The sequence below is a fragment of the Micropterus salmoides genome, unplaced genomic scaffold, assembly GCF_014851395.1.
Source record: "Micropterus salmoides isolate LMB-PRFRI ecotype aquatic unplaced genomic scaffold, ASM1485139v1 Ms_hic_scaffold_6, whole genome shotgun sequence".
NCBI lineage: Eukaryota > Metazoa > Chordata > Actinopteri > Centrarchiformes > Centrarchidae > Micropterus > Micropterus salmoides.
The window spans coordinates 32,546,538-32,571,638 of NW_024044348.1; the positions used below are offsets into that span (position 1 = coordinate 32,546,538).

The 25,101-nt window shown below is 40.1% G+C and overlaps 1 protein-coding gene across 1 annotated transcript; it reads right to left on the minus strand.

Annotated features, from left to right (window-relative positions):
- Positions 1-1,453: 1,453 nt before the first annotated feature.
- Positions 1,454-19,329, minus strand: LOC119889805 (synaptotagmin-4). The gene is made up of 5 exons (XM_038700638.1): positions 19,153-19,329; positions 16,108-17,111; positions 6,747-6,918; positions 2,418-2,584; positions 1,454-2,270 (listed from the first exon to the last, which is right to left on the minus strand). The coding sequence occupies exons 1-5, from the start codon at positions 19,172-19,174 to the stop codon at positions 2,127-2,129; spliced, it is 1,509 nt and encodes a 502-aa protein (XP_038556566.1). The 5' UTR covers positions 19,175-19,329; the 3' UTR covers positions 1,454-2,126.
- Between the last annotated feature and the right edge of the window lie 5,772 nt (positions 19,330-25,101).

Sequence of the window (25,101 nt, forward strand, 5' to 3'; positions counted from 1 at the left end):
CGTTGTGCATTCACGATTGCGGCAGCCACTCTACTTGCAGCTGCTGCTAACGCCTGCCTCGGCAGCATGGTTGCATCATGTTTAAATTGAATTGAAAACTATGGAGGCAGCAGCAGCAACTGTTTGTTGTGTAAAAGCTGTCTTGTTAAGAATGTCTTTTCCAGTGGACTATGAAAATCTCAATGCATTGGATTTAAATGTTGCTGAAAGACCAAACCTTTTTTATTTTTATTTTGTTTCACATTTATGTTATCATGATGTGGCAGTGTAGCTGTTAGCAGGGACTGATTGTGTCCTGGGTTTGATGTTACAGGAATATAAAGGGCCTATTTCAAAAGAAATTAATGAGTAAAACAGAAATAACATTATGATACATTGCAATTCAAAGCTGATATGAAACATTTTGACTTGTCAAATTAAAAGAAGCACTGTATTTACTGATAATATTAACATTAAAATTATTCCACTGTTTACTCTTCAAGCTTCAAGTTTGCTGACTTCATCACAGCCAGAGCCGGGGCATCACCTAAACTCAATAAAATACACATCTGTTTGGCAAAATCCATTTCTATAATATGTCAATTTGTTCTAAATAGTTTGAAACTGTTGAGACATGGCACCAACATGGCCAATATACTATAAATACAAACAATGATTCCTTCTAGGAGACAAACATTTTTACTTGCTACTATTGAAACACATAACAATTTCTGTCATTGTTAAATGTGTGAAGGGTGCCGAATAAATGTTAAAAATTGTTATGTTCAAACCTCCTCCTAGAGCAGGTGTTATTTTAAATATTGAAATGAAAGTGTTACAAAGAAATACTGACAAGATATTTTTTAAATCTTTAGTCTGGACAATGTGATGTTGACCTTTAAAATGTTTTTATTGCTGAAGAGACCAGAAAAAAGGCATATACTATATATATATATATATATATATATATATATATATATATACACACACACACATACATATACATATATATACATATACATATATATATATATACATACATACATACATACACACACACACACACACACACACACACATATATATATATATATATATATTAATGTGAGTATCATGGCATTCCTATTTACACTAATTAACATTTCTTGTTCTATTTCCGTTTATTTTGTAATGTTACAATGACTGCAGACAAAACTGTCAGTCCATGCTAAGCCAGTCTGGTTGTTTTTGAAAGTCATCATGCAATCAGGTTATTCCTCATTAGAGCCTCTCTTGTATTAGCCTGTTTAATCAAACCACTTGAGACACTGCTGCAAATGTTGTCCAGTAATAAAGTCCAAGAGAGCCACAGTATATGAATAGCACATTATAGACAGTCAATAATGTTATTTGGTAATGCTGCTGCTTGATCTCAATCATTTTGCAAAGTGGTTCTTCATTCTTGTATCCATCTGTTTTGCATTTTTGGTGAATAAAGTTGAAATCTTTTATTGTGCAATTACTACACATTAGCAGACAACTGAACATCATACAGTAAAACCAAACAGGCATGCCATACAAAGTGAGGCCACTGTAACAGCCTCATACATATTAGCAAGAAGAGGTATTTACAGTATGTGGATGAATACTGGCACAGAAATACACCACTGCAAATTATGAGCAGAATGGCAACATATATGCTGGGTAACTGTCAAAGTTTTGATCTAACAAGTTCTAATCAGCTTTAACATTTGAAGCCTCTGGGCACAATACAAACAGTACCACAACATCAACACAAGTTGCATATAACCACAATGATACAGTTATACAGACTACAGTTTTAAGTCACAGTGGAAATAATCACAAAGGCAATATCGGGAACATGTTGATATGGAAAAAGCTCTGTACTCATGGACCACCTGGATATTTGTCTCTCAGCAGTTACCAGTTTTTTTAATTCCTAAACATTATCGGTTGATATATGACATGGAAAACTATCAAAGTTGCTACAGTTACCGAAAATCCACAACAGACCTAAAAATAAAAAGACTGAAAATAAATACTTAGTAGTGAGGGGCGTGTGCACCCCACTCGCATGTTATTCCCACCTGACTAAAACCTCTCTGTGTTTCACTCACTGGGCGGAGGAGGAACAGCAGCTCAGTCAGTCACTCTGATTGGATGGTGTGCCAGCGGGCCGTCTCTGTTTGACCCCGACTGCACATTTCCTTCCAGTGTCCTTGTCCCGCCTCTGAAGCATCGCTGCCAATCAATACACGACCCAGAATACTGCTCTTAGTGTAGAGACGGCCCTGTAGATACATAGAGATGTCTTTTAAAAATCACACAAGTATGAACATATTCAGTTACCAACTAAGCATATTAACATAAAACTGCATTTCACTGTTTAATATGTAATGTTTATAAGGGACTTTTCCATATAATGTAGAATTTCCTACCTGCATGACAATAAACTCAAGGACCAATGGCAGCTGAGTGATATCACCAGAGGGCAGGTCAAACAGGAATGGAGCATTCCATACGGGGTTTGGACCGCTGGCCCCTTTGGTCTCCTTTGTACCAATTACTTTCCCATTCTGACGCAGGTTTATGACAACGTAGTGGTCTGTGGTGAAAGAAATGACATCCGCGGCCATGATTTTGTTCATTTATTTTTTCTATTTATGTCAACTTCAGGTTTCGTTCTCAAGGGTAAAGAAATGAAAAAGGATCAGCAAAGTCACAGACATTAACATTTTTGGTTGGTGTTGACGTTAATAAGTGCATGTACAGTCACTGCAGTCTTGTGTTTTATGTTTTCACCTTCACGTGAAACGGTCTACCCACGTTGATCTACATCCTCACAGCCCTCTCTGAACGTATGCCCACTGTCATTGTTCCAAATCTGAATCATCACTTGATTTCCCTTAAAAATCCATTCCTGCGTGCTAATTGGATTGACTGCAATTAAAAGGCAATGTGTCATTGTCAGACAAGAATCAGAGCGTATATCCTGATAAATTCAGGAACTATTTGATTCTGAAACTCACAAGAGGACAAGAGGACTTAACTGACCACCGAGCCGCTGGCCACCTAACTGTCAGAACAGAATGACAGAAACTCCTGCTTCCTCCTCTCCTCACCAACATAAACAAAGCAAAGCTTTAAATCAGATGCAGTGAGATATGATACAGACAGGAGGGGAAATGACACCAGGCTGATCAGTTCCTAATCTGATTATGCTACAAGCCAATCAGGGATCCGGTCTGTCTGACTGTGGTTGAAGCAATAGAGGAGAATACAGACAGAGGCTGTAAACCTTATGAGCAGTTTACATGTCGGCCAGTGTGTTCATGTATGTTGCAGCTTACAGTATGAGAATAATAACAATATTTGCAAAGTGCAAAGTAATATCCTGCTCTTATCCCTCTACACCAAGCACAGGTTTGTGGATGTTGTTCAAAGTTCTACTGGTGCTTAGTAGATCATAAAGAGTCCATATTTTTTAAAACATTTTAACCAGGAGTTGTTGCTCTGGCGGGCGGCACGGTGGTGCAGTGGTTAGCCTCACAGCAAGAAGGTCGTGGGTTCAAACCCCAGTTGCCCTGGCCTTTCTGTGTGGAGTTTGCATGTTCTCCCCGTGTCTGTGTGGGTTTGCTCTGGCTTCCTCCCACCGTCCAAAGACATGCGGACTAGGTTAATTGGTGACCCTAAAATTAGCCTTAGGTGTGAGCATGAGTGGTTGTTTGTCTATGTCTGGCCCTGTGATGGACTGGCAACCTGTCCAGGGTGTACCCCGCCTTTCGCCCGATGTCAGCTGGGATTGGCTCGAGCCCCCTGCGACCCTGTACACAGGAAAGCGGTTGATGATGGATGGATGTTGCTGTACATGCTGAGTTGAATGTCTTTTGAGGCTTGTACACCTAAAGCTGGAAAAGCTTACATACACCACCCCTGGCTCAGGTAATACATTTCATTAACTATGAAACTCAGCACCACACATTTCAATATTCATAAAGTGTTTTTTGTTTGCTTGTTTGTTTGTTTTTGACATGGTCTGGGAAGCTGGTCTATCATTCCCAGATTGTCATGTATTATATAGATTTATGGATGAGGTGGGGTGGGTGAGGTTTAGAAGCTCTATGCAAATGTTTGAAAAATTACCACAGAGAATAATCACTTGACTCTGCAGTTCCCCAAAACTCTATAGCATTTTAGCGTCTTTCCACTCATTGTTTTGGTTGTATGGCTGTATAGATGTGTGCTGAAGTGCGATTCGAAAGGAAGTAGGCTACCAACCACCTGTCTGCTCTTACCAGAAGCAAGAATCAAAGCTTAACATTGTGAGGCTACCACGAAGAATTGAATCTGAGCAAAACAATTTTATTTGTAAAAGGTAAGACTATTGGCTCAGGAAATATTATTGTTGTTGACTAGTTAACTTAATAGCAGCCAGTGTAAACAGCTAATACTTTGATTGCATTAATGCTTGTTGTAAGCTTCGCAACAGTATTTGGAAGAAGCACCAAAAACCAATCATTACATGGAGGGACTATCATAGAGTTGTAACTACTACTGCAAACTCTAGCAAATGTCCTAAAAGAGGAACATAACAAACAGGGTAGAGAAAATTGGGAATATATAAAAACAATACGGGAAGTGCTGCTACTTACTGCCACACAAAACATTGCTCAAAGAGGACACGAAGACTCTGCAGTCTCAGATAATAAAGGGAATTTCAGGGCAATTCTAGAGACAATAGCTAACGATGATGAAGCTGTTAAAAAAAGGTTGACTTCTATTCATAATGCAAAGTACACAAGCAAAATCATTGAAATGAGGTTCTTGATTGTTTGGCAGACATTGTCCAAACAGAAGAAGTGCAACAGATGAAACTGAGGATGAAAAAAGAGAACAGATTTCTCTAGCACTCAGGTGCTTTTTCAATGGAATTATCAAGAAGAGTTTTCTCCATTTTCTAAGAGGCTAGATGCAGCAGGGCTTACTGAAAAAAGAATCCACATATTGGAACATCGTGAATACAAAAACAACCTTTTAGGCAAGTGTATGAAGGTGCAGCCATCATGAGTGGTAAGCTTTCCCAGGTCCAGGCTAGAATCAAAGAGCAAGAGAAATGTGGATTTTCCATCCATTGCAATAATCACTGTCTAAATTTAGTGTTAGTAGATACAGGAAAAGCTGTTGGGGAGGCAGATGAGTTCTTCTCCCTACTAGAAAAACTATATGTGTATGCACCCACATCTGGGTCATACGGCTAACAATACGAGATGTACAAAGGTGCACCAAGAGAACTCTAGTGTTTAAGTGACACTCAATGGGCACGGCGATTTACAGCTCAACGTAACATTATGGATTGATTGCCTGCCCTTAAACATGTATTGCAAAAGATAGCCCAAGAATGAAATGATGAAAGATTTATTTTGGCTTGAGGTCTGCTGGCACAGATAGATCTTGAACTCACAGTGCATCTTGTTACACACTGTAAAGTGTTGGGAGAAACAAAATGATGATGATTATATGTTACAATCCTCATCTAAACTTTTCAAATGCTGTTCATTTAGTTGAAGCTTTACTGCAGACATTGACTGACTTTAGGCAGGAGTCATTATTTAATAACTTGTGGGACCAAGTGTTGAACATTTCTCAACAATGTGATACTGCAATATAACAGCTGCAGAATTACAAAAGAGGCTAAGCTCTAAACTTGGTGAATATTGTGTTCTGACGACTGTTGGTCAAAGAGAATCAGAACCACATAAAGACAGCCTCTTTACAGCCTGTTTCTACATCATAATTGATCGGATACTCAATGAGCTTAACAGACGTTTTCAAAGAGAACCTGTGACATAATAAATAGCATCCATTATGAATAACATCCGAGCTCTAAATCCAAGAAGTGATGCATTTGTGAAAGAGACAACTCTGTCTTCATTTGCCTGATTATATGATTCAAATATTGATGATTTGGGGCATGAACTACATCAGTTTAGCCGAATTTTAAGAAAATACAGACTGGGATGCAGAGACCCTACAGTAGAGCTGGCACTTTTCATTGTGCAATATAAAGAAGTGTTTATTTTAGCTCTTCAGACTCTTCAAAATAAAAGCTACGACTTCAGTGTGTAGTGCTTCTTCTGAGCACAGGTTATCTCCACTGAAGCTGGTGAAAACTTACCTCAAGTCCACCATAACCAGTGAGAGATTGAGCAATCTGGGTGTTCTAAATTCTGGATCAAGGACGGCAAAGGCTTTTAATCTTGACTCATTTGCTGATTGGTTTGCCAAAAATGCAGAAAACGCAGAATACAGTTGCTTTAATGTGAAATTCTAGAAAGGAAAATACAGACTGGGATGCAGAGACTCTTTAGTACTGTAGAGCTTGTAATGTTCACTGAGCCGTATAAAGAATTTTTGCATCTAAGAACACTATAGCAGAAGCTAACAGAAGTATGTTTTATTTTGTTTGCAATATTGTAATTTAATAACTAATCAAATTAACTAAGTAACTATAACTGTAAGCTACTAAAAGAAATACTGTTAGTGAAACCAATGTTGTATTATTTGTGCACTATTTATTTTACATACTGAAATAAACATTTGGATATGTAAATAAGCAACTGTTTGCTGACAAGTTCATGATATCAACTTACTGTAAAAGGTGATGATGATGATGTTATATTGTCATATTGTGTTTAATCTTGTTTCTATTGCCTGCCTGTGTCCATACAATGAGTTATTGCAAGTTTCTGAAATGTTTTGGTCCTTACCTGGAGCTCCAGGGAGCCGTGTGAGCTTGGTCAGATTGTCTGCCTTTCGGACCATCACCTTGATGCGCTGGCCAAGCATCTGGTACTGCAGCAGGATGAACAGTTGGCCCAAAGCCCGCGGCACACACACCAAGCTCTTCCTGTGACCCAATGTTTCCTGAGAACTCACACTCTGAGGGGAAGAAAGAGGGAAAGACCAAGTGATAAAAGAGAAGGAAAGAAAAAGAGAAAGTCAGCAAGAGGGGGAAACATTTCCTCTTTCACTCAGCAGATGTTCCCTTCTTCATTTGAGAAGCAGGGAATCAAATGAAACCAAGGAAAGAAGCCAAGAGAAGTTTAGTTTTGTCAGCGAATGAGACGACCAATGGATTGATACTGTCAGAATCAATGGTTCAATCCGAATACTTTTTTTTCATGTGAAGGATTTATCCAAAATCCAATCAGTTTTTATTCATTAGGCATTTTAAATTGACCTGCCTAAGGAGCTCCGCTGGGTAAATCTGTATCATGTTTTCAATCAATTTAAGTATTTGCATGTATCCGTCAGAGTTGAGCGTTTCTTGCCAATTCGACCACCGATCCTAAAATAATACATACGTTCATGCACTAAAGCACTTTGGATAAAAGTAATATCTAATGTGCAAGTATAATTTTAATTTCCATCTGATTTCATGTCAGATCTCATTTGCTTGTATTGTTTGGGGTGTGGTGAGTCACACTGCTCTGTCAACTGGCTGACTGTTAGCCCGCCAGCAGCTTGCTGAAGCCGGGCAGCAGAGTGTAAAGGCGATTTCATCCAACAAGTGTGTTTCGGTTCAGTGCCTCTGTCACTAGCACGTCGCCACACGTCACTCACACTTACACTGCCTTTTAAAAGCAGAGACGTTATTCTGCAAACAAACATTGCCAAAACAAACCTTAAAGCTATAGCAAGGGATTTGTTTTTTTCAACCTTTCATCAAACTTGAGTTTCCAGCTGATACTGGTCACTTCATTGGCTGTTTAGAGGCAGCCGCAGCTTCCTAATAATACAACAGGAGGTGCACATCCAGCTTGCTGGCCTTGTCTAGTCCTGTGGAGGCTAACCCGTCACATACTGAAAAACAAAATCTTGAATGGTTAAGCGGCAGTGGAGGTATCAAAACTCAGGATGAATATATCTGACCCCAGTATTTGGTTGTTTTATAGAACTATTTGAAAAACTATAAGCTACAAGAAATGGTGATTTAATGTGAAGCAAAATGCATTTATATTAAAGACAAGAGATGTATCTGTGCAAGTAATGTGTAAATAACCCAGTATATGTTTAGCTCTACATATTAATTGTTGAACATTTCAGTCGGCTTTATTATGTATTTTACCTGGTTTTAGCCCTAGAGTCTTACTTCCTGTTCTGACTAGAGGTGCTTTTATTTTGAAAGCCACCCGCTGGCCCTTTACCCAGTTTTCCTGCTATATGCGACAGAAAAGAGGAGAAACAGTGACATGCACACACAGTGAAAGATTTAATGTTTTAGCACCCCTTTAAAGAGGCACAAGGTTAATATTTATCATAATACTGTAATATTAACATGTTGGTGGTGTTTTGAAGTAGTTTGAACAATTGAAGCTGTTTATAGCTGTTTGTTTAATGGGCTAATACTAGGCTTGTGAGCTAGTGCTAAACTATGCTAATGCTCTGAAACTATATGGTAAGGTAGCTAATGCAGTTGTTGTTTGAGTTATTTATTTTTTGAAACCAGCTCTTACATTGGTTTTGGGATTTCCAATAAATCTAAAATCATCAGTTCAAGTGTCAGACCATCTTTTGGAGGGATGTGCTACAGTAAGAGCTTGACCTGCACCCGCTGCATCATGCTGCCTTTGGAACACGGCATACAGAGCAGTTAGTTGCAACATCTAGTGTGATGCTTAACGGTGAGTAATACAACTGTGCTCAAAATGGAAGGCATAAAGGAACAGATACATAAGCTACAAATGGAAATTTAAGAGGGTAGAGACTTACTTGATCAAGAGGAATATGAAGGCATGTCAAGGCAGGAACTAAAGGAGTTAACTGAATGTAAGAAAAAACAACTAGCCGAACTTAAACACAAAATGGATGTCGCTGATGGGTTAACATTACCACATCATTCAGAACGTACTAGTGTGCCCACAGAGAAAATACTCACATACCAAAAGGAGGAACTGAGTAAAAAGGAAAAAAGACTACTTAGCCTGTACGAACAATGAATCAAATCAGAATATCAAAAGAAAATTTAAAGATAGACATATCAGAAACGGAACTGGCTATGATCTCATGAGACTTTATAATGAAATAAGAGAACGGGCCACACCATCCCCCTGAGCTAAGACGCAAAATTGATGAATATGAGGCTGTAACTAAAGACATTATAAAGCTAATCTATGAACGCCTATCAGCAGTAGATGGCGACTTTGATGCAGTGAGTGTGAAAGGCACCGGCTCCGTCAGCTACTAGCTCACAACTATGCTTACTCCATATATGGTACAGCCTCTGAGTCAGGTGCCAGTCGCCATTCAGAATCAATGCTCATATCTGCAAAAAGGGCTGATGCAGCCGCAGAGCTTGCTGCTAAGGAGGCTCAATACAAACTAATGCAGGAAGAAAGAAATCAAAGGGAGAAAATAAGAGAAATGGAGGAACAACATAAAAAATAATTAGAATTGCAGAAATCTGAATTAGAGCTTCTACAGGCAGAAAGGGATGTTGAGGCTGCTCGAGCCAGACTTCAGATATATGACAGAGAAATTGGATAGGGTACTGATAGTCAGCCCATACAGCAGAACATCAGACAGATCACTCCTAACACCCCAGTATACAACCAAAACCCTCACCATGCCACACCAGGGCCCCCAACTGATCTGTGTCTTATCTGGCCCAAGCAATCCATGACAGCATAGCCATAAACAGACTCCCCAATGCCAATGCCCACGGTATTTAGTAGAGACCCAATTTTCTACATTGAATGGAAGGCTTCATTCATGTCATGTAAGGGTATTTCTTCAGCTGATAAACTTTACTACCTATAGAAATACATCAGTGGCCCTGCTTACAAATGCCTTGAAGGCACCTTTTATTGAAATGATGAAGAGGCAAACAGAGATGAATGGAATAAGGTCAATCAACGCTACAGTCAGCCATTTCTCATCCAAAGAGCCTTTAGGGACAAACTATCAAAATGGCCAAAAATACAGTCCAAAGATGCAGAAGGGTTAAGAGCATTCTCAGACTTCCTAAATGCCTGCCTGCAAGCCATGCCTCATGTGAAGGGTCTAGAAATATTAAGGGTTTGTGAGGAAAACCAAAAGCTAACACAGAAAGTTCCTGATTGGGTAGCATCCCGTTGGAATCGCCAAGTTACGATAGCCCTCATGGAAAGTTTGTGTCAGTAGAAGCATAGATAGCATGCAACCCAGTCACCTCCCTCCATGCTCTTCACACATCTAACCCATCCCATGGCAAGAAAAACACAAGGGAAACACTCAAACTGCCATAAACAGTGATAAATCGCCACCAAGCAATGGGAGATCAAGGCCCCCCTGTCTGTGGTGCAAAGATGACAAAATCAATTCCCCAAGTGCCCAGACTTCATGGATAGGTCCCTTGAGGACCGACGAAAACACGTAAAGGATAACAAGCTGTGTTACGGATGTGTGAAACCAGGTCACAGCGCCAAGGAATGTTGTCACTGCCACACTTGTGATGTGTGCAAGGGAAGGCACCCGACCTGTCTCCGTGATGAAAACTACAGAAAACATGAAGTTAGAGAAAGGCCTTTATCCATTGTGAACACAGCTTTAAACGCAGCAGATGAAACCACAGTAGCCATGGCACTCAACGTCACCAGAGGGGGTCAGTCATGCAGCACTTCCATGATCGTCCCTGTGTGGGTGTCCTCTGCTACAAATCCATCCCAGGAGCAGCTTGTCTATGCATTATTAGACACTCAAAGCGACAGCACATTCAGGTGAGCAAGGAATTACAAGCAGATGCCTTTCCTGTGAAACTGAAACTTACCACCATGCTTTGAGAGAGCATGATCATGAAGAGTGAAAGGTTTTGTGGACTTCGTGTGAGAAGCTACAATTCATGCTTTCACATCGACCTACCTCCTTCATACACAAAAGACTGCATTCTAGTGAATCGTGATCATATACCCACTCATGAAACGGCAAAACAATGGCCTCACTTGACAACAATCACCGATAAGATTCCACCTCTCCTTTGCTGTGAAGGAGGACTCTTAATTGGCTACAACTGTCCCAGAGCACTAACACCTAGGCAGATGCTAGCAGGAAAAGACGACGACCCTATGCCATCCTTACAGGCTTGGGATGGAGCATTGTGGGCTGCTCAACACCACACCTGGATGCTGAAGCCACGGTGGGAGAGCTGGTGACACAACTTTGCCAATCTAGAGAAGATAAACAGAGCTCAATGTTTCATACCTGCCAACTTTGGAGAGGTCTCAAGAAACAGAGCTTCACCACTTTTCGGATGCGAGCACCAGCGGATACGGTCAATGCTCTTATCTGAGAGACAGGAACCACAGAGGAGACATTCACTGTTCCCTAGCTATAGGAAAGGCCCTCGTTTCTCCCACAAAGTTGATCACAATACCGAGGCTTGAATTAACCGCAGCAGTGGTCTCAGTCAGTGTCAGCAACATGCTCAGAGAGGAGCTTGGGTCTTTTGATGGGAAAAAGTACTTCTGGACAGACTCAAAGGTAATTTTAGCCTACATAAATAACGATGCACGGCGCTTTCGCACCTTTGTTGCCAACCGGGTCCAGAAGATCCGCCATAAAACAATTCCCCAGCAATGGTTTTATGTCCCTACAGATGAAAACCCGGTAGATGGTGCTTCCCGAGGGAGAACTGTAAATGAACTGCTTACATCTAACTGGTTCACTGGTCCTATGCTCCTCTGGGAAATGGAAATATCTACACCAAAGGATGTAGTACCAGACCTATTCATAGGAGATCCAGAAAAAAAGGTACAAACGCTGCAAACAAAAACCACAGAAACAGTTTTCATCATGGTCCCGAGCCATCAAGGCTGTGGCCCGCCTTTTGCAACGGGCTAAGAAAATTATTTCAAGTGCTCTTACTACAGTAAGTGAACAGGAGAACGCTGAGCGTGTCATAATCCAAAATCTGCAAAGTCAAGCATACGAGAAAGAAATTCAGTTGTTAAACAAAGAAAGTCAACTACCATGTCGCAACAAACTGAACCACCTTGATGTCTTGAAGGTGGGAGGAAGACTCTGCCACTCGTCCCTTGCTGACCCATTCAAACATCCAATTTTCATCCCCAAAGAGCACCATGTGACAATGTTGATAATAGCTCACAAACACGAAAAGACAAACCAAAAAGGCTTCACCACAAACAAAATCAGATCCAGTGGCTTTTGGATTCCTGGAATGAGCCGAGCAGTTGCTTCATACATTCACCAGTGTGTGGTATGTCGTAGACTCAGGAGACTTCCAGAGAGCCAAAGGAAGATTGATCTTCCTGTGGAACGTGTAGAGCCCTCCCCACCATTCACATATTGTGGTATGGATTGCTTTGGTCCTATTGTCACAACGGAAACAGCATAAACAATATGGCCTGCTCTTTACCTGCTTTTGCTTACGGGGCATCCACACCGAGATGCTAGAGGATTTGTCCACCGACGCCTTAATCAACGGCCTGCGATGCTTCATTGCTGTTCGAGGTGCAGTCCGTCAGATCCAGTGTGATCAAGGCACTAACTTTGTTGGTGCTAAGAATGAATTCAAGGCAGCACTAAAAGAGCTTGATACACAGAGACTGAGTATGTTTTTCTCAAAGGCAATGTGACTTTGTCATGAACGTGCCCCACTCAAGTCATGCAGGTGGCATGTGGGAGCGACAGATAAAGACAGTCAGGAATGTTCTAAGCTCCACTCTATCACTTTTCCATGGCAGACTCAACGACGCTTCACTAAGGACTTTACTCTATGAAGCCATGGCCATAGTCAACAGTCGACCCCTCACGGTGGATAACCTGAACAATCCACAACTCACCCTCAATCATCTGATCAACATGAAATCCAGCGCAGCACTGCCTCCACCTGGCACTTTCCCCAGAGAGGACTTGTACAGAGTGAAAAGATGGCGCAGCGTGCAGTATCTGGCAGAGCAGTTGTGGAGTTGCTGGAAACGGGAGTATCTTCACAACATCACCGCAACGCAGTGTTGGCACTCACCGATGAGAAATCTACTAGTAGGTGATATTGTGATGGACACAGATGAACTGTTGCCAACAGGTGAATGGAGACTCACTCAGAGGTAAGGATGGACTTGTAAGGAGAGTGAAAATCTCATTTGGAGATAAGAGACTAAACAAGAGAGGTGAGCGCCTTGGAAAACTTTCAGTGGTGGAGCGTCCAGTGCAGAAGTTAGTTCTGTTGTTAGAGGCTTCTTAAGCCCATGAATGTTAAAGAACACAGACTAGCAACCTCCAGGTTACTGCCATCTGCTGGCAATGCAGTGAAATAAAGGGTTATGGTGGTGCTGGTGGCTGAAAGCTACAACAAAAATGAATTTAATGTTACAGTATAAAGTATTGTTCCAATATAACATCGGACCACTATTGGCAGCCCTGAGTGTATTCCTCCTGAACAGCACTTCATGCAAGCAAGGAAGAAATTGTGTGCCATCTTTACTTTACACCAGCTTGACCTTTTCATCATTTCACTTGGTAAGAAGACTGCTTCCCGTCAGGTGTGTTTGTATTTTCAACTTTCTTCAAGCAAGATATGGCATTAATTAAGTGGTGGGGACATAAGGGCTCAGATTAGGAGCGTGCTGATACTTTTGGGTCACCAGATGTGACGATGCACGAGAACAAGACAAGAAGATTTGTAGCACTAAGATTTTCAGCATTAAACATTTTCTGCCCCAATTTATGGTGGAAATGTCATGAAATGAAAACTATATTTAAATTGCATTGCATGTTTTCTTATTGCGCAAATAAACCTTTGTTAAAGCATTTCTAGGTTAACATTTCTTACTGCAAACTATTTTTCAGAACCTTTTTTATAAAATGCTTTCAGAAAGTGATAGGGACATAATCAGTCATTTCAAAATGTGGAGGGGACATGTCCCCAGCGTCTCCAGTGTAAATGACACCTATGGTATTAGTGCCATAGTGATTAAAACTGTTTCATAAAGCCATCCATGATCAGGAATACTGCTCACCCAAGCTAGAATTTAAGTTTGCATAATACCAAATTTTCCAAATTACATTGTGATTACAAAAGTAATCATTTATGCACTAAGTCCCATCTGTGGTTAGGTTTAGGCAACAAAAGCACTTTAGTAAAGGTTAGAGAAATATCGTGGTTTCAGATAAATGTTAATTAACACGTTATGTCTGAAGTTACTGTATTAAACCAGACCACATTAAACCTTGTCCTGCCAGTGTCTAAACATAACCATGAAAAAGTTGAACAATGCTGTCACTACAAGCAGATATAGTATTGGAAGACAAGATATTTGGGTGGATAACAAATGAAATACGTTGTCAGTGAGCATCATACTTAACATTTTTGTCTCTTGTCAGAAATGATAATTAACTAAATATACTCATTATCTTAACAGAAAAGGTACTCCGCTGGCCATCACGTTTCCTTCACAACTTGTAAATGAGTTGTACGTTTTTCCTAGGAGACAGTGTTAGCTCAGCATGAGTATTTGGATAAGTACGAAAGCGTTCCTAAAGTTATTCTTACGCTTACGATCATACACTGACAATAGAAAGCTGAGGTTAGTAGCCATTTGACGGGAGTAATGTATGACGTATGAAAAGAGCCTGCATGCTCAGAAAACTTAATGCTGATCATCCTGACATCAATAGCAGCCCCGTCGTCATCAGACTCCTTTTACGATAAGATGCACAGTCCCCACATTGCTGCCACCTCATTCCCCCTATTCCCATGAAATGTCAAAACAAGTAATGCAATCCAGATGAATAATCAGCAATACACCGGTTGGTGCCATTACATTGATTACAAAACCTTGTGTTTATATATAAATATATATATAAATCCAGGAAGTGCCTCCATTAAAAGATGTAGTCACTACTACACAGCCCCTTTATTCGTACCCGCTCTTTAAAGAATTATCGGGATTGCTTTCACAGTTGCACACATTCACACCCAGCAGCTGCTATCATTGAGAAAGAGGAAGGTGATGATGTGTGTGTGTGTGTGTGTGTGTGTGTGTGTGTGTGTGTGTGTGTGTAGATGAGGATGAACCATACATGGACATGAAAGGAGGGCCAGAGGTAAGTACACCTGATTCTGATTTTCACATAACTGTAAAATGGGAGAAATTGTACTGGCCTCCCACCGAGCACACAGCTCGTCTCTTTGGCAAAAATCAGGATGACTGACTCAGTAACGTCCACTGAATCATCAGGACCCCCTCCCTTCAAAAGCCCGTTATTAATGCCCTCTGGCAGTTTTTCAACAGAGCCGCAGAGGGCACGGCGTGGGCGCACTGCCAATTTGCTGCACTCTGCTTGTTTGCTCTGCAGTCACTAACAACAATGTCACCATGACTAACAACAGTGGAAAACTGGCTAATGGGAGAACTGATTAGACGCTACATTCCTTCATGGATGAAATATGATATGTGCTATTTATACTGTACGTCTGCGTGCCTAGCTAACGTAATACATACACTAAGATCAGGGAGACCAGTTCAAAAGTACATACTGTCAGCGACCCCGACCCGTACCAGGTGGTTGTTCCACACATTCTAGTCCACTTTGTATCGGTTTGGGTCCAACTTCAATTACCATAGTTCTAAGGTCTGTGCAAAATTATGACTGGATCTGACAGGACCCAAAAGAACTTGAGAAAGAGCCTCATAAGATTTGCAACGCATGCTGCATCTTTAGCTGACTATAACATCTTGTGATGTTAGAGATTGCTTCTTTTTAAAATTCACTTTTTTGCTAAGTGTAGGATAAGAAGAACCATACCACTCTCATGTGTGTTCGCACCAGCCAGAAATGGCTTGCCTTGCTTTTGTCTGAAGGTATGACAATCCGCCAGCACTTTTAAAGCTCACTAATAAAAGTTATATGTAATTTTTTAAAGCCGTACAAAAAAACAAAGTCTAAAGATAACAATTTTCATCACTTTTACTAGGCTCTGCAGACACTTTAACTTTGTTCTCAGGTCCAGTTGCTCACAGCATTTTGACTAAAGTTTTCCAAAGCACTTTTGTGTGTTTTCTTACTCCATACACGCTCTTGAAAGCTTAATTGAAATCAATTGAATGAAATGATCCAATTATGATATACCTTTTTTAGCTTGCTTTTAGTTGGGCTGAGCTGCCTGGTGTAGGTGGTGGTGGTGTCAGGCTCCCAATCCATCTGTTCACAGGGCAGCTCCACCACCCCCAGCGCAGCCTCTCTTAGGCCTGAGAAGTCCCTGCTGTAGACAGCAAGTCTCAAGGTGCAGGTGTGCAGCTCTTCCACAGAGCCCACTTGCAGAACAAAGCTCTGGCTGTGGAGGTCTGGGCTGAGGCTGCGGCGCCGAGAGGTGATTTGCTGAGGGGAGGGGCAGAGGGGAGGAAGGCTGACCCGGACAAACACCCCGCTGCGCCTTCGACTGGTCCCTGAGAGCCCCAGGATGTTGACCATCAGGGTGCCACAGACAGAGGAAAAGAGCAAGGAGAAGTGCAGAAGAGGAGCTGGCTTGGAGGGTATGGAGAGAGAGTTAGAACCATACTTTGATAGACAGGGCTCCCCCTGCTGTTTGGGAAATGTGGCAGCACTAGTGGTTAGCTGACTGCTTTCACTGTAAAGAAAACTTTCACCGCTCACGGTGCTGCGTCGACCCATTGCCTGACGAGACTTGGACACCAGGCTCAGCTTAGTGAGGGACGGCAGAGAGGCTCTGCCATGACTTGGACTTTTATTGGGTGAGCAGGGAACAGCCGGGGTGCTTAGGCGTCGCATCGGAAAAGAAGACCCATGTGACTGCACCAGCTCAGCTGATCTGGTAGGGCTGAGGTCAAAGGGCAGAGCAGTGAGGTCATCCTCAGAGGGAGAAGAGCTGCTTTTAGAGGAAGGGAATTCCAACACGTCCCCATCCAGCTCCTCGTACTGCTGCTTGACAGGCTGGGTACACAGAGATGGAGTCAATGTCACAGTCACACTCTCAACAGGAGGAGGAGACAAGAAAACTGCCTCCTTGTCCTCCGATGAAACACTCTTCCTCCTGCGACAGCAAAGGATGCAACCGAGAACCAGACAGTAGCAGAACACAGCCAGACCCACAGCCAGCAGGATCTGCAGATGAACTAGACAGACAGAAAACAAAGCAGTCATGGGTTACTATTGTAGTGGTCATGAGAAACTTGAGAAAGTAAATCTGTGAGTGATCAGGAAAAAAGAAAGCAAGTGGGAGAAATAAAAGAGAGAGAGGGAAAAGAGAGACAAAAGCGTGAAAGACAATATTGCCGCAAACCTACAAATCGAATTAGTTTTGTGCTTTTCAGTAAAGACAAATCTGAAATAAGGCCAAATTCATTATGAACGATCTTAGGACATCTGACTCTAAACATGATCTTGTTGTGTCTGCCCTGTGCGTCCTTGATGAGATTAAAGAGGAAATGTCTCAGGGTTATAATCATAATTGTATAAATGGTATGGTCACTGCTCCTGCTTTGATCCAAAGCAAAGTTTAATGCAGTGTGTGTGTGTTTGCATTCATCATTTAAGCATCTTGCTGAGTACACATTCATGGTCAGCATTATGATTTTAACCAGTTAAAAATCCATTACAAGTTGGATTAAACATTTTGTCCCACAAATCGACAACATTACTCTACATGTTTATTCTGTGTGTTCCAGCACTTCACAGAAACTATTATATCAGGGCTAATACTAAAATATTCAGATCACAGATAACGTTATGGCTGCACTATTACATCAAATTTCAGATTTCCTGAAATTAAGGTTTACATACTGCGATTAACACCTTTAAAAAAAAGGGGGGGGGAAATCTTGAAAATAAAGTTCTGTGGGTTTGAGCATACACTGTATAAAATCATGACAGAGCTGCCAGAGCAACTGAGATTGAGGCTGTTAAAGCTGAACCCTGATGTCCATTTAACGTCAGATAATGAGGGTGTATTGGAGATGACTCATGCATCAGACACACTGGTGGATAGTGGTGAAAACAAGGTTGGAAAGCTGTGAGCTTCAGCCAGTGACCATCACAAGGTAAACAGCCAGCAATGAGAATGAAAATGAAAATCATTCACTGAGAAAAGCCTAATGTTTCTGTTATTATAAAAGACCGCACACTTATAAATAAAATCCATTACTTATTAGGAAGAGATGCTATGATATTTTTTGTCATAGTTTAGCTTAAAATATAGGAGTATCTATTGAGTTTAGGCGCACCCCATCTTTGATAAAAACAGATTTGTTTAATAAGGAGCTAAACAATGAACAAAATCTCATTTGATTGTCTTATAATGAGGGGTGTGTCCTAATAAGCACCACAGATAAATCATCTCATCAAATGAGACTTATCTGATAGTAAAAGCACCCTGCATGTGGTGTACACTAAACCACTGTCAAAGCGAGTGAGTGCTAACTGTCAATGCAGATCCATTTCAGTGCATCAAAGAGCCTCCTCAGGCAGTCTCCATTAAGAGATAAAAAAGCATAGCAGAGTGCAGCAGTGATGTTAGAATATAAAGGTTGATGAAATTGCTCTAAAATATCACCAGCCTGTGAACATGATTGATATAACCAAACCAAAGGCGGTAATGGTGAAACCTGAGCTGTGCCAATTCAGCATTTTAAGCAGAAATCTTAGTCCTGCAGCATGTGTCTGTATTTTGCTGCTATAGTGATCTTAGGCTGCAGGTGCAATTGACTTAATCATAGCAATAACAACATGGGAAACGGCGTGCAATACATTTACATAGACAGTTATTAGAAGCTTATTCTAACCTCTGGGCTTAAATTGTATTTGTTTACAAACTCTTGGTCCTTATTCATACAACGTTATCTGAAACAAACATAATCAGGGAGACCTTCCCACTGGGCTGCAGCCTCTTTCCACATCAGTTGTGTGTGAGTGCATAAAAATCGCTCTCCCTATAAACAGCATACTCCTCCGACTCCAGCTCTTCTTAATAGCTAACGTCAGTATAACTGGAGAAGTTAGCAGGATACTGATTTTAATGAAATCGGTGCTACTTCCTGATATTTGGATTTTTTCCTTCTGTCGGGAAAAAAAATTGAAATAAAAACAAAAACGCCAGACACTAAACAAAAGCAGTAAAAGTAAGAAACACGCACGCTCAAGAACACTAATGCGTCCTACCTCCCAGAGTGTACTGCGACATGTTCCCACACAGTTGGTGTCAGTCAGCAGAGTCAGTGTGAACGCTGTTTATAAGAGAGGTCCATCGCCAGTGCGCAGGGACCTGAAGGCTTCCAGCCAATAGCTTCATCGGGTGACTGAGCTTTTATTTCAATCGCACTGACTCTGCGTCAGAGGCAGAAAGTCATGTCGTTGTGATCTACCTCCAGCATCATTTTAATAGCGAACTAACACGGGATAGATAAAGTAAGGTATAGCAAAATTAAGGGACTATACGAAAATTAGTGGTGGCGATGTGGGGTCAAAAAATAAATCTTTTTTTGGCAAGATTTACTTGAGACAAAACGATGTAATAATTATGTCAAAACATGTTAAAAGAGCAGTCGCAGTGAGCCATGGGCCATTTGGTACATACATACATAATACAACTAAGTGTCTCCATGCCGGTGCTTGATTTTCCACTTCAAATTTAAGTTGTAGTTACTGGAACCATATTTGTGATGAATTGTGCGTTCATCTCGCAAGACGTCGAACCATTTATCATTACAGATGAACCATACAAAGAATATTATATCGTTTTTAAACAACATGCATTCAATTCTCAGGGGACACGCACAAGACCAGTGTGTTTTGGCAGGAGAGCAGAGCAGAGAGAAAATGGTCAACAATAAGCCTCAGTTGTAAATGCGCAGTGTAATTTACAGTGACTAATAAATACAGACTGCAGCTCTGCAGCTGATTAAAACAGAGCTACCATTGTGGAACAAGCCATAAAATCAAGTTTTCCTCTCAAAACTTTTATTAAAAACAAGATTAAACAAATTCAACTTAAATTGATAGTCCAATGTTTTAACATTGTAATAAGACAGTTACATACACCTGTAATAAGACACACATCCATTTTGTTGATTTAAAAACCCTTCATTCCATGTTTAGTTACTTTAAATAATTTTTACTCAATGTTAACCTTTCCATTTTGTCAGCATCAACATGTTTTTGCAATTAATTTATATTACACTCTTTATTTTGCACCTGTTTCACCCCTTGTGAAAGTCCCTGAAGTAGTTCCACTCTTGGATAATGCAGGGGAACACATCACATTTGGAGCACCTGTTCCCCACAGTGCCTTTGCATCTTGACATTTTGTAGGAGCCAACTCACTGTTCCTCTCCCATAAAGAAAGTTTGCTTGCATGTTCTATGGATAAAATCAAAATATGTAAGCAGACTTTACAGGGATTATAGCAAAAAATATTACTTACAATATATATATATATATATATACACAATAATATATCAATGTGTTTCACCATCTGTAAATCATCTACATCATCTACAAGATATTATATTCCAACAAGAAAACATTGTCTAAGCTGTAAGGGCATATTGATTAGAAAATTAAACCATATTGGACCAATATAATTTAGGTGAGATTCTCTCTTCGGCTAGATGATTTTTTTGGTTAAAGCTAGCCTGAATAATCTTACTCTTACCTAAGGATCTGCTTTCAAATTCTCTGGCAGACTGAAGGCGTTCCTGGACTGATTATGTTATGAGGTGTTGGAATTGGATTTCTCACTTGCCTTTAATGAGTGGCTTTGCACAGGTCGGGGATGTGCATTGTTCAAACAAATGTGACAAATTGAATGGTAGGGAAATGAGCCATTTGAGTTTTTATGAGTAGAAAATGGCCTTTTCTGCAAGAAAAAAATAAGAATCCAGCATATTATGTTGCTGTTGCATTCTTCATTTGTGATGCTATTCCAGGCTTTTACCGCAGCTTCTTTCAGTTCTTGTTTGTTTCAAGGTGTTTCTCCCTTCAGTTTCCTCTTAAGGAGGTGAAATGCAGCTCTGTTGGGTTAAGGTCAGGTGACTGACTTGGTCAGTCTAAAACCTTCCACTTTACCCCCTGATGAAGTCCTTTTGTTTTGTTGGCAGTGTGCTTTGGCTCATTGTCTGCTGCTACCATCATCAGCCGTGACATCACCTCCACCAGGCTTCACAGATGAGCTTGTATGCTTCAGATCATAAGCAGTTCCTTTCTTTCTCCACACTTTGGCCTTTCCATCACTTTGCTAGAGATTAATCTTGGTCTCATCAGTCCATAAGATTGTGTTGCAGAACTTTTGCAGCTCATCTCTGTACTTTGCAAATTTCACTCTGGCCTTGCGATTCTTCCTGCTGATGAGTGGTTTGCATCTTGTGGTGTGGCCTCTATATTTCTGCTCTCTGAGTCTTCTTCCAACAGTGGATTGTGATACCTTCACCCCTGCACTGTGGAGGTCGTTAGTGATGTCACTTACTGATGTTTCGGGGCTTTTCTTCACAGCTTTCACCATATTTCTGTTATCAACTACTGTTGTTTTCCTTGGCCGACCTGTTGGCACACCATTAGTTTCTTTCTTTTTCAGGACATTCTATATTGTTGTGCTTGCTGTGTCCAATGTTTGTCCAATTGCTCTGGTCGATTTTCCTTCTTTTCTCCGCTTGACAATGGCTTGCTTTTCTCCCATAGACAGCTCTCTGGTCTTCATGTTGGTTTATCCTCTTTAACAGGAAATGCAGTCTTTATAGGTTTGAACCAAGGATGAAAACTTAGACTAGTCATGCAGAGCTATTTAATGTTTGGACAATAGGGTGAACAACAAAAACAATGGAATTTGCCTTACCGTTCCAATACTTTTGGAGGGGACTTTATTTAGGTCTAATATTTAACATTTTGGATTCCATCTATCTTGGAATACTTATTAACCAATCAATAAACTTAATTTGATCAATTCATCAGTTTATTGAATGGTTGGATTTCTTCAAAGAACTAATAAAACAAATAGAAGCCATATTTATTCAAATATTAACAATAAGCTTAATACATAAATATAAATTTTTACGCAATCATTATTTATTAACCTGGTGTGTTTCAAATGCACTATCACACTATCAGGGACAGAGCAAGACTCACTTTCAGCTGCTAAGGAGTTATAACTATAAAAGGGCAAAATGGAAATTATTTGAATTGTTTAAAAAAAGTTGCTTCCTTGTTATAATTTCTCCTGCAGTGTTGGGTTATCTGTCAGAAAGACAGCCATATGTCCTTGTTACTTAACCAGGAACCAGTGGCCAATTTAAGGACAGTGCTTTCAGTCAGACTTTCCCTCCGTGGTATTGGGTGATGTTACAGAGATAAATAGATGTAATTTTATTGCAAACAGAAATAAGGATGTTTAAACCATTTGGAAAGGTTGGAGAGGTTTATTGAAGCCGAGAAGAAGTTTGTGAGATGTTTGTATTTAACAGATATTTTTTATACATTAATTTAATATATTTGTTTTTTGTAATTACCGTGAGAGGAAGTTACATTTTCCATATAACAATGACATTAAGCTGTAAAGAGTAGGATCTAGCAATTACTTTTTTATATCATTCAATGTCTTGTTACTTATTTAGGTTGTTATTTGGGCCTGTCTGTCTGTTGTGTGTGTTGATATAAGGCTGTATAGGTTGGATTTTTAATTTTGATTTTTGGTGTTATAAAGAAATTCTTAATTACATGACGAATTGCAGAATTTCACTGGTTTTCACAACCTTGGTAACTGTTCCCAAAAGACACCGGCAATAACTGAAATGTAACCATATATAATTACCTTACAACATCCCGATTTACGATGTATATACTGTACGTGTTTACCATACACTACAATATGTACAATTACAATCAGATTTCCTACTTTAATCCCAATTTAGGGATATATGTGCATGAGTTGGACTTTGATCTTTCTCTGTCAGTAGTCTATTAGAAATACTAGACTATTAAAAGGGGGAAGGGAGTGTGTGTAAAGATGTATTCCAAATTTTTTAAACAACTACCAAGTGTGAAAGAGGTCATTCCTAGTGACAAACCAACTCTGCAGTCCCCCTCAGCTCTACAGCACACATACTTGTTGTGTTTTCAGCTTGTTATGCTGTCAAGTGGTGAAAAAGTCAACTAATGCACCTTTAAATAAGAAAGTCAGAATGACTTGGTCACTGATCTCAACACCCACTCACGCTCTTTAACCTTCAACAAAGCAGAATACAGTATGTCCCTGATCTTGGAGAGAAATTACATGCCTGTTGGCAAACTGAGTGACGATCCATGTAGGCTTTGTTATCTAATAAATATGGCTGCCCTCAGGCCAAGGGTCTTTTAACGGAAGCCTTGTGTCTCTCTGGATTAAAACATTGCAAGGTCTAGGGTCACTTTTCTTTTTGCTTCTGTGTGGGTGTGACAAGTATCCTCTCATTTTAATACAGATGAATGAGCTACCATTTAAATATACCCAACTTAGCATTGTCTGTCAGTATGTTATCTTCACATGTCGAAGCAAATTGTTGAAGATACATTTCATGCAAGGATAGTCCTGGAGGTTTCCACTAGACCTCTCTCTGAAATTTAAGAGGCAAAGTCAGTTTTGAGGTTGTCACACAAAAAAAAACATTTAAAAGTGGAGTAAGTGATTCTGGAGAAATCCAACACCATGACAAATATCTGATATAAAGCGAACAACAACACAGTGTACTTAACATTGGCTAAGATGTGGGTTAGTATACTATTGTTACAGTGGCTGCTGATAAGCTAACGTGCAGAAAGGACGTGTCCCAGAGTCAGCACAACAGCTCCAAACAGCAATACTCACAACTCTCCTGCTATAATAGCTAAAATCATATGAACAGCATGTCTTGGAAAAGTAGAGTGTAAGCATATACTGTATGTATCTGTGTGATTGTGATTATTTATTAATTATTTTGTTATAGAGTGTCATTTTTGTTATACAACTAGGATAGTTATTGACATATCATGCTTTTTAACCATCAATATCCATATTTGAACGTGTTGCAGATGAAGAATCTTGCAACAAATAAGAATGTAATTTGGTCAGTCACCACCGGAAGTGATACTGAATGAAGTGCCTTATGGGAGCTCTCAGAAAGGAGCAGAGCAATAAGATCTGACTCCCTTCAATAAGGGTCCGTGTACGTTTTTTTTTTTCGTATGTCGTTTGTCCAAAAAAAAAAGAAACTGGAAAAAAAGAGCCTTTTTTACATTTTTGGATTTATAAATAATAAATAAATATACAGTCTATGAGAAAGACAGGTTGGTGACCCAGAAGTAATAGTAAATATAGCCTATATAACGGCCATAACATTATGCAGCACAAATGTTATACCAGAGTAACGTTAGAAGAAAAAAAATCAATCAATAAATATATAAACCTGGACTGAGAGAAATATGTTGGCAACAGTAGTTTATTACAGTGGTGATTTAATATCGTGCATATCCGTGTACACATCAACAGTCACGTTAAATGATCCCATTGTTTGGTGCTATACAGTTGGTAATATAGGTTAACCTAAGAACCTATTGTGTGTGCACATATGTTACTGTTAGAGCTATAGTTTTAATATTAAATTCATATTTAATGTAGTTTCCACCGATGGGTTAAGCTGTTTCCCCTTTCTAGCAGCAGATGGCAGTATTTAAATGACTGTCTGTATTGTGTCTTTGGTAACTGTTTTAAATCCAGGTTACTGATACTGATTTTTTTTATATTTATGTCTTATTTGCAACCTAGTTATCATCTTCATCATTCACTCTCACCCTCAAGTCAGGTCTGTGAGGCCATATTTAAAATGATTTGGCTGATATTGTACAAGTGTGAAGCTAACTGTGCAGAAAAGCTGCCAGCAATAAGACCGGCTGGGCCTTGGCAAGTGCCTGCATTGATGATCAGGATAACACTGGGTTGTCAGCATTTGCAAAAGAGGAAACTTTCCTTATTTCAACAACAGGTTTTGAGTATGTGGTCTATACTTTGAGGGACACAATAATAAATTAAGGAGGCCATATGCCATGGTAGTTTTTGTTGCTTTTGAACTTTAATAGTATTTTGTTTAAAATAAAAAGATTTAAGCA

Coding starts and splice junctions, on each gene's coding strand:
- LOC119889805 (XM_038700638.1), bottom strand. CDS start 19,174: ATGTCGCAGTACACTCTGGGAG. Junction 17,112..19,152: donor GTCGCAGTACACTCTGGGAG/GTAGGACGCATT, acceptor CTGTCTGTCTAG/TTCATCTGCAGATCCTGCTG. Junction 2,271..2,417: donor TTGAGTTTATTGTCATGCAG/GTAGGAAATTCT, acceptor ATGTATCTACAG/GGCCGTCTCTACACTAAGAG.